The following is an 18,121-nucleotide window of genomic DNA, read 5'->3' on the forward strand; positions in this document are numbered from 1 at the left end:
CTACTAATTATAGTTTCTCTTTTCTATATCTCTATATAGTTTATATATTATAAACGCGTACTATTTTATAATTTTTTATAATAATCTCTCTCTCTAGATTAAATATAATTAAAGATAATTCTATTAGATTAGACTTAGATTTCTTTTAGTATCTATTTAAAACTACGTAGAAAGAGCTAGAAATCTAGAGTCTCTTAGAAGCAGCGCTATATATTATTAAGAATAGTAAGCCTTAGTACTTTAGGCTAATTTCTATTACTAACGTGTAATAGATTCTAGAAACCTACTAATTATATAATCTTATACTAGTATTTTAGATCTTTCTAGCCTCTTATTAACTCTCTTCTAAGTTCTAAAACGTAAGGCTTCTTACTCTATATAAATAAGTTATTAGGTACGTACCTAAAGAAGAGATCTAGAATACTCTCTATAACCTTATTACTAAATTAACTCTCTCTTTCTCTTACTCTACCTACTATTATTCTTTTAGTAAATACTATAGCTACGTAGTATAAGTAGTTTTGTAAACTTAACTAAATACTATAAATACGTAGACAAAGTACTAAAGAAGAAGTTAGAACTAATGTATATTAGAATTCTAGGTTTCTTTAAAGCTTTCTTTAGCAAAATTATAAGCCTTAAGCTAGCAGCGCAGGTAGTGTTTAAAAAGTAGAGAATAATCTACTCTATTAGAAGAAGAGTAGCTAGTAGAGCTAGCCTAAAGAAGTAAGAGAGAGAGACGTCTTACGCTAGTTCGCAGAGGTTATAGACTAGTTCGTAGACTTATTAGTAACTACTAGCATAGCCGTACTAGCTCTTGTAAGGCTCTATAGCTAACAAGCTAGATATTAGCTTTATAGACGACCTAGGCGCTAGCGTAAACTTAAAATACTACTAGAAGTAGATTCTTATGCTAGAAGAACTTAAGAGTAACCTATCTACTAATAAAGCCTCTAAAATATAGCTAGACCTTAAGTAATATATAAGAGAGGTGCTAGTTACTTAAGATAGTTGCTACTTTATCTCTAGCTTTACTCTCTATAGATTAGTTATACAGCTATAGAAGTTTAACTAACTAGAGAGTATTATCTTCTATAATAATATCTAAGCCTTGTCTAGAAAAGCTTTATAACTCTAAGTATTTTTTCTTAATTATCTAGAAATCTAGAGGTTGTTTAGAACGCTAGAGCTTAATAGACTCTAGAGAAAGTTACTAATAGCTTTACTTCTATTAAAGTAAACCTACTTAAGAATAAAAGCTATAATATAATAGCTCTATATATTATGTATAAGTTACTCTTAGTAATTCTTATTACTAGACGTAGTTCTAAGCTACTACTACTTTTATCTAAGCTATAGTAATTCTAGCATACGTCTACTATATAGCTCTAAAGCCTTATTTCTAGCTACTCTAGCTAAACCTACTATTTACTAAATAGAAAAAAATAGCCTAGAGATAATTTTATAGACCTAGTTTTAGGTATATATACTATAGAACTATAATTCTAGTATAGAGACTACTTATTAAATCTCTATTTACTATCTAAGTATAATAGATATTAAAAGCTTCTAGCTTTAGTAATACAAGCTTTTACTAGCAAAATATAGAAGTATTATAATTATTTATAAAGCTATATTATACCTTAGAGACGCTAGAGTAACTAACTAAATAGACTAAATAGTACAAAGATCTATAATAACCTATAGATAGCTAATTCTAGAATAGGTAGATACTTTACTAATATTTCTAGAGTAACTTACGTCTTTATAGTTAAACTATATAGTATAGTAAGAGTAAGGCATAGTAGTATAGATTATTAGAATATAGGTATTATAGTATTAGCTTCTTTATAACTTAGAAGTATACGCCTCTAAAAGAAGAGAATAAAAAAGAGACTAGTAAAGTTATAGTTAGAGTTACCTTCTCTAGATATAGGTTAATTACTAGTCTAGCTAAACATTACTATAATATAAGCTTATAGAGAATAATTTACTACTAAAAGAATAGAATAGGTGCTATAGAAAGCGTCTACCTAATATTAGGTATAAGTATACTTTAAGAGAACTTTATTAAAGGTAAGTATAGAAATAAGAAAGTAAGAAATCTTAGCTATATAGCTATAATCTAGAATACTAATACTAAAAGAGCTATAGAAATACTAAATAAAGTTATCTAACTAGAATTAACTTACACGTATAAATTCTACCTAGAGATAGACGCTTAAATAGAGCTAGCAAAGCGAAGTATATAAGAAAGTAGAAATAGAGAGTATTCTTAGCTAGATTTACGCTATATAAAAGAGGCGTTCTAGATAAGATAATAAATTTATTTATTATATAATTTAATAACGCTAGAGATAGCTTAGAGGTATTAGAATATAAGCTAAAACTAGAAGTCTAAGAGTAGTAGTATTAAATTATTAGCTCTTATATAACTAATTCTTTAATAGCTCTATCTTACCTTTATAAAGAGCTAAATAACTAGGTATAATTCTTAATTATACTCTCTTCTACTTTTATACTACTATTCTTAGGTTAGAGTATTTTACTACTTATAGAAGTTATACGCTCTAAGTCTACTACTCTTAAGAGTACCTTGCCTACGTATAGTAAATAACTAGTAATACTAAAGAAATAGATAAGATAGACTTACGTCTTAACGTTAATTAGAAGGCTAGGTAGTTCTACTAGTATAGTAGAGCTTTACGTAATAAGAGAGAGAACCTAGAGACTACGTAATAATATTAGCTAAGCGTAGATCTTTTATATAGAGTAGCTCTCTTACTAAGAAGGCTATATAAAGAAGCTAGTAGTATTTAAGATATTTAGCTAGCCTAGCGTAAAAAGAGGCTTAGATAGTCTTAGAAGTTCTTTTATAATTAGTATCTTAGCTATACGTAGAGATAGTAGTAGGTAGAAGAGACTTAGTATTATAGAGTTCTAAATCTAGATACTATACTAATAAAGATCTAGTAACTCTAAGAAGAGTTAAATCTTATAATTCTTAGACGCGTATAGTCTATAACCTATATATTATTACCTATCTTAGTTAGAGGCCTTTATTTCTCTTTTAATAACTTATAGAAATCTCTACTATAGGTTATATAGATTTATATAAGATAGAATAATATTAAAAAAGATAGATTATTCTCTTATTAGCTACTATATAATAGCTAGTAGATAAGCGAATTTATAGTCTAGAGGTAAATAAGCTAGTTTCTCTAAATAAACTCTAGTATCTATTTACCTTAAAATAGCTATCTATACTAATCTAAATAACTACCTTTAGTTATCTTATATTACTATTACTACTTCTCTTCTTTATCTCTTTGTTTTTTCTCTTTCTTTCTCTTCTATATTCTCTTCTCTCTCTCTCTCTACTCTTCTCTCTTCTCTCTCTCTTCTTCTCTCTTCTCTTCTTCTCTCTTCTCTCTTCTCTTCTTCTCTCTTCTCTTCTCTATTCTATCTACTCTACTACTTACTCTCTCTCTTTCTATTACTAGTAAGATAGAATTTAGCTATACTCTAGTAGTCTCTTATTAAAGTTAGAACTCTATTACTCTATACTCTTCTAGGCTAGTCTTCTAGCTATAAAGGTTTCTAGTTTATATAAGTAAATTATTAATATTAGTTAGCTTATTAGATTAGAGATTTTCTATACTGTTAGACTATAAAGTTATAGCTAACTAAGAATTTAGAATAAAAGTTTTTCTAAAGGTAGCTTAGCTAGATAGCTAAGTAGCTAGTAAAAAATCTAGTATAGGCTAAAACATACTATAAAACACAACTTTTAGTTCTTTCTACCTCTTCTATCTTAAGAGTATTCTATCTATAATAGCTAATTAACTATAGTTAGAGATTATTAAGAATAATTCTATTAGAAAAGACCTTAATACCTTCCACACTTTATTTAGTTTAATCTACAAAGACGTAAGCGTCTTCTATACTCTAGACGCGTTAGAGTAGCTTAGCTAAGAAGGTAAGATAGAAGAGTATAGTTTCTTTCTAACGTAATTCTCTAACTATTATATAGATCTCTAGAATCTTACTCTTAATCTTCTCTTAGTATTATAAAGTCTTTAAGCCTCTTATCTACTTTATTCTAGTAGCTATAGTAAAAATCTCTTTAGTAATCTTTTAAAACTTAATTCTATAGTTAACTCTAATAACTTTAACCTTAACTATATTAAATCTCTTCTTAAGTTAGCTCTTACTAATAATCTAGATAATACCTAAATCTAGAACTAAGTCTATAATACTATTACTAAATCTACCTTACTTTTCTAACTAATAGTCTCTTTATTCTAATAAACTCTATAGCTATATAATATAAGTAGCTTTGCGAACTTCTCTAAGTACTATAAGAATATAGATAGAGTTCTTAGAGATAAGCTTAGTACTATATACGTTAGGCTTTCTTAATTCTATAAGATATTTTTTAGATAGGTAGCAGGCCTTAAGATAGTATCTAAGGCTATCTTTAAGAAGTATATAGAAGATAGCAAACTACTCTTTAGTAATAGGTAGAGTAAATAGCTAATAGATATAAATTAGAATAATATCTTTAGCTAGTTTATAGAATTAAATAAGAAACTAGTAATATTTATAGAAGAGTATAAGTTAACTCTAATATATTAATAAAGGCTACTAGTATAACCTAATAAGCTAATCTAGAATTCTATAGTAGAACGTAAGTTAGACGTTAGCTTTATAGATAACTCTAAGACTAGAAAAGACTCTTAATATTACTAGTTATATATTCTTATACTAGGTAAGTTAAAGAGTAATCTATTAGCTAATAAAGCGTTAAAGGTATAGCTTAATCTTAGAACGTATATAAGAGAAGTTCTTACTACTTAGAATACTTATTACTTTATCTTAGGCTTTACTATCTATAAATCTCTTATAAGAATATAGAAGTTTAATTAGCTAGAAAAAGTTATATCTAAGTAGTTTAATATTAATAAAAATAGACTATAGTTTATATTTATAATTTTTAGGTTTCTCTAGATAAGTAAGAAGAAGCTTAGCTTTAATCTAATAATTATAATAGCGAATAATAAGTAATTTATTAAGATTAAGTAGAATAGTTTAATAGAGCGCCTTATTATTAATAAGGTAATATAACGCGTACGTTATATTACTAGCTAGGCTATAACTTATTAGAAAGTCTATTATAAAGAATACCTATAGATACTACTCGTTATTAAAGACTTATAGTAATACTCTAAACGCGATAGAAAGAGCGAATTATTACGTAAGATAACTAATTAAAGCGTTGTTAACGTAGCCTAATACTACTACTATAAGACTATTTAAGTATATAGTATAGATAATAATATTTAAAATAATATTTATAAAGAACTAGATATTACTATAGCTATAAACTACTAGCTAGAATACTTAATACTACTACTAAGTATAATTACGTCTAGAGCTTTATAGAGAGGTTATAGTAGCAGTAGTACTACTAGTAAGAAGTAATTATCTAGCTAAATTAGCGCCTCTTTACTCTCTAGTAAGTAATTCTATTTAGTATCTCTAATAAAGACTAGTAGTAACGTACTATTAAATTAGGTATATTAGCGTATTATTCTTTATAACTATAAAAAGCCTATCTATAAGATAAGCTTCTAATTAGCTCTACTTACTATATTAGAAAGCTATATTAAAGAATATAAGTTCTTATAGTATAAGGTTAGTTATCTTTATAGAGATATCTCTATTAATAATCTTATAATTAATAAGAATAATAATAACCTCTTCTAGCCTTTATTCTTAATTAACCTAGACCTTACTATTAGAGAGTAACAAGATAGCACCTTTAGAGTAAAGAGTAAGACTAGCATAAAAGCGTTTATAGTAATTAGAGCGCTTCTAGGTAAGTAGTATTTCTTTATATATAATCTTAAGTTATTCTTCTAGGTACTTTTCTAAATATACGTCTACTATAAAGAGTCTAGTAAGAGTAGAGCTATTCTATAATTTAAGAAGTAGAATTACGTTAATATAGAGAAGTTAGCTAGAATAAAACTTAGCGTTATAGTAAAGAAGGTAATTTTTATAAAGACTATTATTAATAACTTTACGCTATACTATAAACTACTTATTCTATTATTAAATTAGCTATAAAAGATTATTTTTTCTAAGAATAAGCTCTAGAAATAGAAAGATAAGAAGCTCTACTCTTAAATAAGAGAAATTCTCTAGAAAGGCTAGAAGAACTTAAAGTAATAAATAAGACAGGCGTATATTAATCTATATATAGACTTACTCTCTTTTTATATCTTTCTACTCTTATTCTTTTTTTTTTATCTTTTTTTACTAGAAACTACTAACGTTAAAATAGGTTTAAGGCCGCGTAGGCTAGTAACCTAAAGAAGATTAAGAGACTAGCTCTAACGTTCTAGAACGCTAACTACTCTAAGGCGCCTCTAAAAATTACTATATTCTATAACTACACGCTCTTTTTATAAACTTTCTTCTATAGGCGCTACGCTATATAGCCTCTAGTTTAACGCTAAGTAGATTAAGAAGCTCTACTATACGCGTAATCTACTACTTAACGCTAAGTAGAACTAGCCTAATAATAGACGCGTATACCTTTACTAGCACCTAGCCTTCTTTAAGAGAGTTAAGAACGTAATCTATAACTACTATAGCTTCTACCTATAGGCTAAGATAAATAAGAAGTAAGAGGTAGCTAAAAAGAAGGTAATTATATTTAGCTCTCTAACCTTTATAAAGAATAACCTAGACTACTAGTAGATTAGGTTATTTAACTCTCTAATAGTAAATAACTAGACTACTATAGTCTACGTAGGTAATATAGCCTATCTCTACTAGGCTATTATTAATAGAAATCTTAAGTAGGTTAAAGTCTAGCTTGCCTAGAAAGAAGAGAGTAAACCTAAATACGTAGAACTATACTAGCTAAACCTCTCTACACCTAACTATAATAAGCTTCTTACCTACTATAGTATAGTATCTAGTTAACTATAGCGTCTACCTTATAGTCTATCTTATAGATAGTAGAACTACGCTTTAAGAGAAGTAACTACTTAGTTTACTATTTTACTATAGATAGAGGGCTTTCTTATAGATTTATTAAAAATAAGAATTAGATAGTAGGTAAGAAGATATATTCTAATTACGTTAATTAGTTACTAGAGCGAAATAGAATTAGCTATAAGAAGCTAACTACTAGAAGCCTTCTAACTTAATAGTGTAGCGTATTAGATATAGAAGTAGTAAGGTTATAGTTACTAGCATAGTTATAGATTATAATTACACGTTATAGTTAAAGATTACGCGAAAATATTAGGCGTATAGCGTTAATATATATAGAAAGAGAGTATATAAAAGAAAGAGAGTTAGTTATAGAGCCTATTACTATTATTTACTATCTAGATTTTATTTAGTAGCTGTTAAGGCTATATATAGTAATAATACTAGACTAAAAGAAAAAAGTTAGTTATAAAAGGTTAGTAGAAGAAGACTAATATAGTAATAATTTAATAAATTCTAGAATATAACTCTAGAACCTTATAATAGCTACTTGCTAGAAAACGTCTACTTAGTATCTATATACTCTTAGAATTACCTCTTAGTATATAGTAGATAGTATTCTTTCTTCTCTAAAAATAAGAGAATTAGACGCTATACCTAGAGGCTAGACTCTCTAAGGTTAATAGTTATAGAAGCTAGAGGTTTAGAGTCTAAAATTATATCTTAATCTTATTAATAAGATCTATAATAGTTATCTTTTCTACTTTTATATTATTACGTATAGCTTTAGTCTATTTTTTTATATTATTATACTTTTTACGTTACGCTACCTTTTCTACTATAAAGAATTAAATATTCTACTTAGAAATTATAGTAGTAAGCTTATTCTAATCTAGAGTTTTATTACGTAGCTACGCGTAAAGAAAGCTATTAGAGTTAATAAAGAAGCTTTAAAGAACTATATAGAACTATATAGTGCTCTACTTCTTAGATTACTATACTAGAGCTAAGAGGCTCTCGCCTAGACCTACTAGTAATACTTTCTTCTCTTTCTTCTCTAGAATCTGTTTAAATATATCTAGATGCTTAAGAAACCTTACTCTTCTATTAGCTAAGACGCTCTAGTTATAGAGCTACTTCTAGAGAAGCTACTATAGTACTATACTAAGTAGCTAGACTAGACTAATATATAACTATTCTAGATTAATAATAGTAATAATTCTTAGGTCTTTAGTATTATTAATAATAATATTTAATAGCCTAAAGTTATTATAGATAAGCTTAAATAGACCTATCTAGTATTCTAGCTAGACGTAATAGTTAACTAGTAACTTTAGAACTATAATAAAGACGTACTTCTTCTTAGCGTTCTATTTACTAAAAGTTATATTCTTCTACCTAATAAGCTATTACTAGTTCTATTTAATAACGTAATAGAAATACTTAGCTATTATTAAAAAGCTATTACTTTATTAGTCTAGATAAAATTATATTAGTAGTTAGAGAGAACGTAAGACTATAAATAGAAGGTAAAAAAGAACTATACTAAAAATATTAACCTCTTCTAAGTAAATAATCTTATATACCTTTAGCATTAGTAGCTATAAATAGGTTAACTCTATAGGTAGGCTACTAATCTAGAGAAAATTAAGCTTAAAGAGCTAGAGAAGAAACTAGGTAAACTACTTATAGATAACTTTAAGTTTATTATTACCTACGTTTTCTTTTAGAAGATTAGTTCTAGGTTTAGCTATAGCTAGAATATTACTAAGTTTTAGGCTAGAAACAAACTTAGATATAATAAAGAGGCCTAGACTAAGTAGATTATAGTAACTAAGGCTCTAGGCCTTAACTTTAGGTATAGAGATATTAGTTTACTTGCGAATAAGCTTTAATACTACTACCTTACTAGTAACCTTCTTATTAGCGTACGCTATACTAGTTCTACTATTAATAGAAAACTAGATTATCTAGGCCTTACTACTAGTAAAAACTAACTTTTAATAAAAGTTATATAAACTATATTACAAATCTTCTTTAAGCTTATAAGATATCTTCTATAAATAGAATTATACTACCTACTCTAGAATACGCTTCTTACGCTACTATAGAAGATATAACTACTATCTTATTCTTTAATACTTAGCTATCTTAAGGCTATAGTTACTATCTATAATACTAGAAGCTACTTTCTTATATAGTTTAGAGTTAGTTAGTTTAACTCTATAGATGTAACAAAAGGTAGTATAATAGAAGGTAGTATAATAAAAGGTAGTATAATAGAAGGTAGTATAATAAAAGGTAGTATAATAAAAGGTAGTATAGTAGAAGAGAGGTATAGTAGAAGAGAGTATAGTAAAAGAAGGTATAAGAGTAAGCTCTAACGCTAGAAAGAGAGTAGAGAGGTTTTAGAGAAGGCGTGCGCATTTATACTAAGCAAGAAGAGAGTAGAGTATAGAATATAAAAGTAGAAAAAGAATAGTATAAAGCTATCTAAGTAAGCTAATTAAGAGTACTCTACTAGGTATTAGAATATCTATACCTCTAATACACGCCTCTTATTATAAGTTCTAACTTACTCTTAAAGAAGAGAGTAGCGTATAGTAAGAGCAAGAGCTAAAAAAAAAAAAGAGCTATTCTAAAATTTTCTTATATTTTCTTTCTATAGGTAGCTAGGTACTAGAAAAGAACTATATTAGCGTAATACTAAAGCCTAGAAGTAAAAGTAGAGGGAAAAACTAGAATTACTATACTTCTTTAATAGTAAAGAGAACTCTAGAAGCTTCTCTACGCTATTAAGAGTGTTATAGAATATATAGAGAAAATAGAGCTAGTAATAACTATAGTAAATATCTATCTAGCTTAGCTAATCTCTCTAAATTAGTAGGTAAGAACTACTAGTAGTTACTCTTACTTACTTATAGAGAGCGCTATTACGCTTAGGTAGTAGTTAAGCTGCTTTTACTAGTAGCCTATTCTAATAGTTAGTATCTAAGAACTTATAAAGTTAGGCTAGAACGCGTTTAAGAATACTTACTCTCTTTAAGATATTCTTCTTCTCTATCTTCTTCTTAGTATTCTTTTTCTCTTATCTTCTTCTATTCTCTTCGCGTCGCCTCTTTAAAGACGCGCTAGTCTTAGCTATAATAGTTATATAGCTAGTATCTATATCTATAGTATTATTAACTTTCTTTCTAGATTAATTATTAATTATCTTATTATAGTCTAATATCTTAAATTTACTACGTATTAGTACGAGTAGTATAGAAACTAGAGATAGCGTAGAAGAGAAGACAATATTATTACTAGAGAATAGTAAATATAGGTAATAATATGTTCTTTAAGTTATACTAGGCTACGTAATACTTAGCGCGGTAGCCTATAGTAGACTATAGTATTCTATTCTCTTAGTTATATACCTTCGCACGCTAGCTAAGTTAGTAAGAATCTAGTATAGCGTATAAATACTAAACGTATTAGATAGAGCTTTATAAGGCCTAAAGTAGAATAAGATAAGTATATATCTATATTTTACGTATTACTAATATATCTAGATAGATACGCTATCTACTACTAACTACTTACTCTACGCTATTAGAATACGTTAGTATTACTAGCTCTATAGAGTTACTAGACAACTCTACTACCTATTACCTACTATTCTATACTATTATACTATCTAGCCTTCTTTATACCTCTTAAGCGCTCTAGAACTAAAGAGTCTACTATTAAATATATAGCGCGAATATAACATAACATAGTATCTAAAGGTATAAAACTTTTACGTCTCTAGGCTAGTCTTACTCTTTACTCTAGAGGCGCCTTCTTATTACTCTCTAATAGTAAGGTCTAGGTTAATTAAGAATAAAGACTAGAAGAGATTATTATTATTCTTATTAATTATAAGATTATTAATTAAGATATCTCTATATATAAGGTTCTCTACTACTATTATCTATTTAAAGAGGTTTATAGTAATTAGCTCTTAGTAGTAGTAGAAGTTATTAGGTAGTTAAAGCTATTAGAATATAATCTATAATTTACGTTTATAAATATAGCTCTATAACTTATTCTATAAGTAGCTATTAATAGTAGTAGGTACTAGAATAGTTAATATAGAGTTTATTCTCTCTTATTACTAGTTAAACTAAGCGTAGATACTAGCAAGAGTAGTAGTCTTAGTAGGCTTCTTATTATAGAGGCTTATCTACTAAGGCTAATAATATCTTTATATAGTAAGAAAAATCTAATAGATAGTCTAATAATAACTAGTAGAAATACTACTAAGGTATAAATAGAGACTTACTACTTGTATAGACAATTAATATAAGTATTAGACGCCTAGCTAAGCTAGATAGACTAAGGCGTTTATTATACCCGCGAAGAAATAAGAAGATAAAAGTAGAGATAAAGCTAGAAGCGCCTAGAAGAGAGTATACAAAAAGTTTACTACTACTTAAGATAGAAAGGTAGTAATAGACTACGCCTATTCTTATCTTATTACGCACTAATAGTATCTAGTATTCTTCTACTAACCTTTCTAAGAGAATTAGTATCTATTTATTTAGATTATTAGAGTATATAGAGTATTATAGATACGCTACTCTTTTACGTTTATATAGCAACCTCTTCTTCGCCTAGCCTCTATTATAGTATAAGCGCTTTACCTATCTTGCTACTATTACTATCTACTACGGCTAGCCTAACCTATTACCTTTTAGCTAATATCTTATTATAGGTAGTCTCTATCTTTTTTAGCTACTCTATTGTGTCGCTTTAAGTATACTATCTCTATAGTAATAGAAGACCTAATACTCTTCTTAGAAATCTCTATAGCATGTTTGTATAGAGCTTTAACCTTATTAATAAACTCTTAAATAGACTACTTTCTAGCTAGCATCTTATTATATATAATCTCTATCTTTTTTAGCTACTTATTATATAGCTTTAAGTACTCTATCTTAGTAGTAATAAAGAACTAAATATTCTTCTTAGAAATTTCTATAGTAAGCAAGTTCTAGTCTAGAGTATAGTCTTTTAGCTACTTTTAGAGTAAGCTACTAGAACTATAGAAGAATCTCTATAGAACTATATAGTACTATATTATTCTCTTAGTTTTAGATTACTTAACTAACTTTAAAAGCTTCTTACTCTAGTACTCTAGCGTGTACTTCTCTTCTTCTTCTAGAACGCGCTTAAATAAGTCTAAGTGTCTAAGAAACTAAGCTCTTATGTTAGAGGTAAAGTTCTAGAGTTCTAGCCTTTTCTAGAGAAGCTACTAGAGTATAGTACTAAGTAGCTAAGCTAGGCTAGTATATAACTACTTAAAATTAATAACTCTAGTAATTTTTAGCTTCTCTCTACTATTAATAAGTATATTTACTAGGCTAAGATTATTATAGATAAGCTTAAATAGTTCTTTATTATACTCTAGCTAAATATAATAATTAGTTAAGAACTTTAGAACTCTAAAGAAGATATATTTCTATTAGGTATCGTCTTTATTCTTAACTAAATTTAGCTATCTAAGAAGCTACTACTAGTATTACTTAACAATGTAGTTAAAATACTTCTTAGTTATTAAAAATTCTTTACTACGTAGACCTAGTTATTCTTAGTATTAGAAAGAGAGAAGGTAAGAGGGCGAGAAGAGTATAGTAATACTAAGAACGTTAACTCTCTTAAGGCGAATAATCTTATAGACTATTACTATAAGCAGCCGCCGCGTATAGGTTAACTTAAAGAGTAGACTACTAATCTAGCTAAAGTTAAGGTTAAAGAGCTAGAGCGTAAATTAAGCAAGCTATTAGTATAAAATCTTAACTTTCTTATTATCTAGGTTATTTCTTAAGAGCATAGATCTCTTAGTCTCTTCTCTTAGAATATTCTTAAAGCTTACGTTTTAGATAAATTTCTCTATACTAAGAGTTACGTTATAGATATATATTACTTACTAATTTTAGATAGCTATAAAAGCTATAGCTCTATTAAATTCTAGTAGTACTATAAGAAGAATAAAAATATAGTTCTCTATATACTAGTATATTTATTATACTTTCTATAGCTACTTAATATTAGCTACTTCTTACTATTAAAGATAGTATATAGCTACTAAGTTAATATTCTAATATATAGCTATATTAACTATATTATAAAAACTAAGTTTCTATCTATATTTTATATAGCTTTTTACGTATTAATTATAAATAATAATATTAGAGTAGAATTTAAAAATACTAGCTTAGTTCTATTTAACCTAGATTTAGTAGTATTAAAGCTTAAAGTTTAATTACGTATACTAATACTTTCTACTACTAATACTACTATATAGAAGTATAAAATATCTAGTAATCTTATTAAAGTAAGATTCTAATTAACTCTAATTTAATTAAAGATTATATAGTATCTTAATTTATTACTAACTTATATTATTAAGTTACTTAATTAGCTTAAGAAAGATAATAAGCTAATAGCGTATTAGCTAGTACTTATAAAGTCTAAAGTTATCTAGCTTTAAGTAGCTAATATATAGAAAAAGAAGTATAATTTATATAAAAAAAAGTAAATTTAGAAAGAAAATACTTTTATAATTAAAGCTAGCTTATAGCTAGTTACTTAAAGAAAGGCTATAGATTAAAATAAAAGTAAAAAGTAGTATAAAGAGATAGTAGTATATAATAGCTAGCTAGCTTAGTAACGCTATAGACGCTATAGTAAGCTAGAGTATAATATATAAATATACTAGATAGTTAAAGATAATATAGATAAGTTAGATAGCTTATCTAGATTTATCTTAAGTAGCTTAGAGTTAGAAAAATCTAAATAAGATAGTAGCTTTTTAGTAAAGGCTTAGTATTTTTAAAAAGTTTATCTATATAAAGAGTTTATTTATAAAGTATATTATACTATTAATTTTCTTATATAGTATTATAATTTAATAATATATAGAGCTAATTATTTATAAATAATTAGAAGGCGTAGCGAGTCGCCTAATATAAGACGAAAGAGAGAGCTATACCTAATTAGAAAGGCGCTAAGTCTATACGGGTAAGCTTTCGCTAGTGCTCTTAGCAAGAAATATTAAAACTTTAGAAAGCTAGCTGCAGGCAGCTCTATAATAGCTGTAAGGCGTAGAAATCGCGATATTATTACTATATATTACGTAAGGATTACTTACAAATATATACAATAGCTATACAAAATTAAGCAAGCACGCGGCTAATAAAGCTGCGGCCGGGCGCACCTAGTGTATCTAGTTGTAGTTGCTCCGCGAGTTACTCCTAGATAACTCTAGGCCCGCAGGCACACCTGCAACGCCTACTAGCGCTGTATTATTACTGCCTGTTGCGCTAGGATCGCTTAGAAATATATGCGACGGCCATATAAAGCCAAGCGAGCGCGGCGTAGGGCGTGGTTATGGGTGGGCGCGCGCGGGCTGGCTAGCTGGCTGGCTGGCTAGCTAGCTGATTAGCTAATTAATTGTATCCGATCGCACCCAATTCTAATCGCACCCGATCACTTTTTAGCAGAACGTCGGAGTCCCTAATTAGGTAATTTTTTTGTCTAAATTAAGGAATTCTGCTAATTTAAATCGGGTAATTTTTTCGTCTAAATTAGGAACCGAAGTTTCGCCAGCGTTCTGTAAACCCGATTGTAATTACTCTACTTATACCTTGCTACGTAATTAAGAATACTTCTACTTATATAAACTAAGTTTATATTATTTTAATATAACTTTAAAAGTAGTATAACTTCTAAACTATAACTAGTATTATAATATATAAAGTAGATACGTATTTAGTAGCTTTCTAGTACTAAATTAGCTTTAAAGTATTTATCTATCTAGCTATTAGATTATTTATTATATCTAGTAAAAGAGATAGGTTCTATATATAATAGCTTAATATAAAGGTTTTTTCTAAAAGTCTAAAGGTACTTTAGGTATACTAGAATATAACTACCTACTCTAGTATTAATTAAGTTTCTAAGCTTAATTATAAGACTATTTATAGATATTTAGTAGAGTAGAGTAAATATAAAACTACTAAATAGCTTTTTATATAAATTTATTACTTTAGTAAATAGCTCTAGAAAGAAGACCTCTTCTAGAGCTAGACTTTTTCTAAATTATTAGATTTATATTCTAACGTATTATTCTTAGATATTTATAGCTCTATAGGCTTTATAAACTTTTTCTCTAGACTAATATTCTTAATAACTTTCTATATAGTAGAAGCGTTTAGATAATTATAGCTTATATAGCTAGATTACTAATATTAGAAGTAGATAACTAGTTTTCTAATTACTAGAGCTTTATCTAAGGTTAGTAGAATATCTAGAAAAGCTATAAGCGTATAATATAGCGTTAATATAAGCATATTACGCTTTTTAATCTTTTTAGATACGTAACCTTCTTCTTAGATAAGCTTTCTAGTAAGGTTTTAAGTAAAATCTATATATTAATTATAATTATTAGTATACTAATATTAGTAGATATCTATCTATATATATAGGTTTACTAGAAGCTTTTTATAAAGCTTTTCTACCTATTAGTCTATTAGAAGCTAGCGCTTCTATACTAGGTAGAAGAAATTAATCTAAAAGTATATAAAGTTAGTAGTATTTTAGTAAACAATTAGACGGCAAGCCTGCATCAGGAAATAGAGGCTTCCTATTCGGGCAATCCGGGCCTCGCTCACGACTTTCGTGCTACGCCCGAACCGGCAATCGACCTCGACGTCCACCATAAAAAGGCCCTCCCTCCGCCGTCATTTTCCCTCCCTCCCTCCACCCTTTTCCCTCTACTCTCCTCCCTCCGTCCGCCAACCCCCTCGCCTGCGCCAACTTCTCTCATTGGGCCTCAGCGAATCCCTTGTGAGGCATTTTTCGAATCCACCGTCGCTGCCGCCCACCGCCGCCGACCACCGCCCTATATCCTCGTCCCTGTTATTTCACCCCTATTCGGACTGCGCCGTCCAGCTTTTCGTGCCCCGGGCGATTGGAGCTGCTGAAGCTGATTCTCAGCTCGCATTTGCACGCGGTTAGCGGCCCCTCCCCCCTCACTTTCCACTCTCACGCTCTCGCGCACTCGCCTCTCGCCTTTCTCCATTGCAAGCTCTCCCTCTTCTCTCGCAAGATGCTCGCTCGCATCGCGTCAGTGGCAGCTGCGGTTGAAGGGCGAAGCTCGCTACCCGTCGCATAGCCGTACCAGCATGTGCGGTCCTGTAAACCCCCCTTCCCCTGCTCCGGACTCGCCGATGGCATTCACTGCGCACCGTCTTATTCCCGTTTTCGGCGAACGAATGCGTAGCTCTCACGCCATTGTCTTAGCTCCGATACGCCTATATTGCGCCCCCCTACTTCGGTCGAATACGCTGGACCAATCCTTCACTTAGTTACCGTGTCCCCGCTCCTGGCTCCAGCTCTTAGCGGTGATGCGGCCATTCACCCGCATGACACATTAATTTGGGCCGTCCTGGCGTCCACGTCAGCGCCATGGTTCCAGCAGGATGCTCCGCCTCGCATGAGGCATACGGCGTTGCTGTAACATCGCAACGCAACCAGCAGGGGACTGATGCCTGGAATCCGGCAGCTGACAGCTCGGAGATGGCCTCGGGTGTGCCGCAAGAGGTGAACGAAGCCCCACAGGCCAATCACCCGACCGCACAAGGCACCGTCGGCGAGAATTGCGCATTCATGCGTTATCCGGCACGGACCCATCCTACGTAAGAGGGTGGTTGACGATCAAAGAAGAAGCTAGCGATCGGTGGTTTTGTTCAAAGTAATATGGATCCTTGGACAGCTGAAAGACGCGCACGACCAGTTTGTAACGACCGCTTGCGAGCCAATCGCCAGATGAGCAAGGCCGACTCTTGATACGATGAAGCCATCTATGCTGCTTAGGAGAGCGATACGCGGCCGTTTCGGAGACGCACCGGCGTGGGTTTGAGTCTAAGCTTGGTCTCGGATTTGCCGACGATCAGAGAATCGTATGTCAATCGGAGAGGCCGCTAGGTTTTGGTGTCATTCAGTCCCTGTCTAGCTGACGAGGCGCGCGTCATACGCAAAGGATACCTGCGAGGACCTGAGACTATCGGGCGGATTCTGGAGAGGGAGACGTTTCCGGTAGCACATCCTTGCCTCCAACGGAGGTGGCGTCACAATCCCCCTTTCTAGCTGACGGATACTGGTGGAAGCGGTGCCGGTGATGGTTTCTCGAGCGTGGAACCTTCGCCTACTTAAACCTCTCCATTTTCGCTCTTCTCGCACCACCAGGACTCGTTCTAGCTGGCAGTGACAGCAGCAGCCGCCATGGCATCGTCCTTTAATACTTTCCGCCTCCCTCCAACACATCTGCACTCTCAGTTCATACCCTATAATGCCCCCGCCAAGGCAAAGCCACCCTCTCGACGTTATCCCCCGAAGAATGCCTCGTCTAGCGCAGATGAATGGCATGACATGGACGAGATTCTGGCGATCGGGCTAGGATCGAACACGAAACCGAAGGATAGAGGGGTTCTGGCGCCCACGTCCCGTAGAGCTGAAGTTGTGGATTTGACATGCTTAGGTAGGCTTCGCTACAGCCGACAAAGCAATATTTTGTTCAAGCTGGCGTTGTATGATGACTAACACGGACGCAGACAGCGAAGTTAACTGTGAAATCGGCGGTGTTGGAGCTGGAGGAAGTGGTGTTAGCAGTGACGACGATCTCTCCACCCAAAACGAACGTGAAAGCGTGGGGTTGGAGCAAAGCGTCTCAATGCGAACTTCTCTAGAAGACACAAGGGATGAGAGCTCAAACCAGCCTGCTCGTTCTGAGGGTACCAGTCAAGGTAAGTGTCCCACGCGCAATCAGGATACGGGCTTACGCATTCTATTTCTGACATTGCGTAGAGAATGCGGTCGTCATCGAAGACAGTCAGCCCGAATCAGATACCGATACCGACGGAGAGAACTGCCCGCAGGAAGACGATATAGGTGCGCAGGTTGACGATTCGCTTGAAGTCTCGGGTATCTCAACCCCGGAGTGTCACGGTAGAAAGTGTCCTACAGGCATGGAGGCTCCTATCTACTCAGAGGCCGTTGAGGGACCGGAGCCTCGGGCTAGTGGGCT

At 31.4% G+C, this 18,121-nt stretch overlaps 1 protein-coding gene across 1 annotated transcript; it reads left to right on the forward strand.

Annotated features, from left to right (window-relative positions):
* Nucleotides 1-517: 517 nt before the first annotated feature.
* Nucleotides 518-673, forward strand: BU26DRAFT_433786 (uncharacterized protein; the record flags this gene model as incomplete). Its single annotated transcript, XM_033824042.1, has 1 exon — nt 518-673. A coding segment is annotated over one exon (156 nt), but the record flags the coding sequence as incomplete, so codon positions are not given.
* Nucleotides 674-18,121: the final 17,448 nt, after the last annotated feature.

Source organism: Trematosphaeria pertusa, assembly GCF_010094035.1.
Source record: "Trematosphaeria pertusa strain CBS 122368 unplaced genomic scaffold BU26scaffold_13, whole genome shotgun sequence".
In the NCBI taxonomy this organism is placed as follows: Eukaryota; Fungi; Ascomycota; class Dothideomycetes; order Pleosporales; family Trematosphaeriaceae; genus Trematosphaeria; species Trematosphaeria pertusa.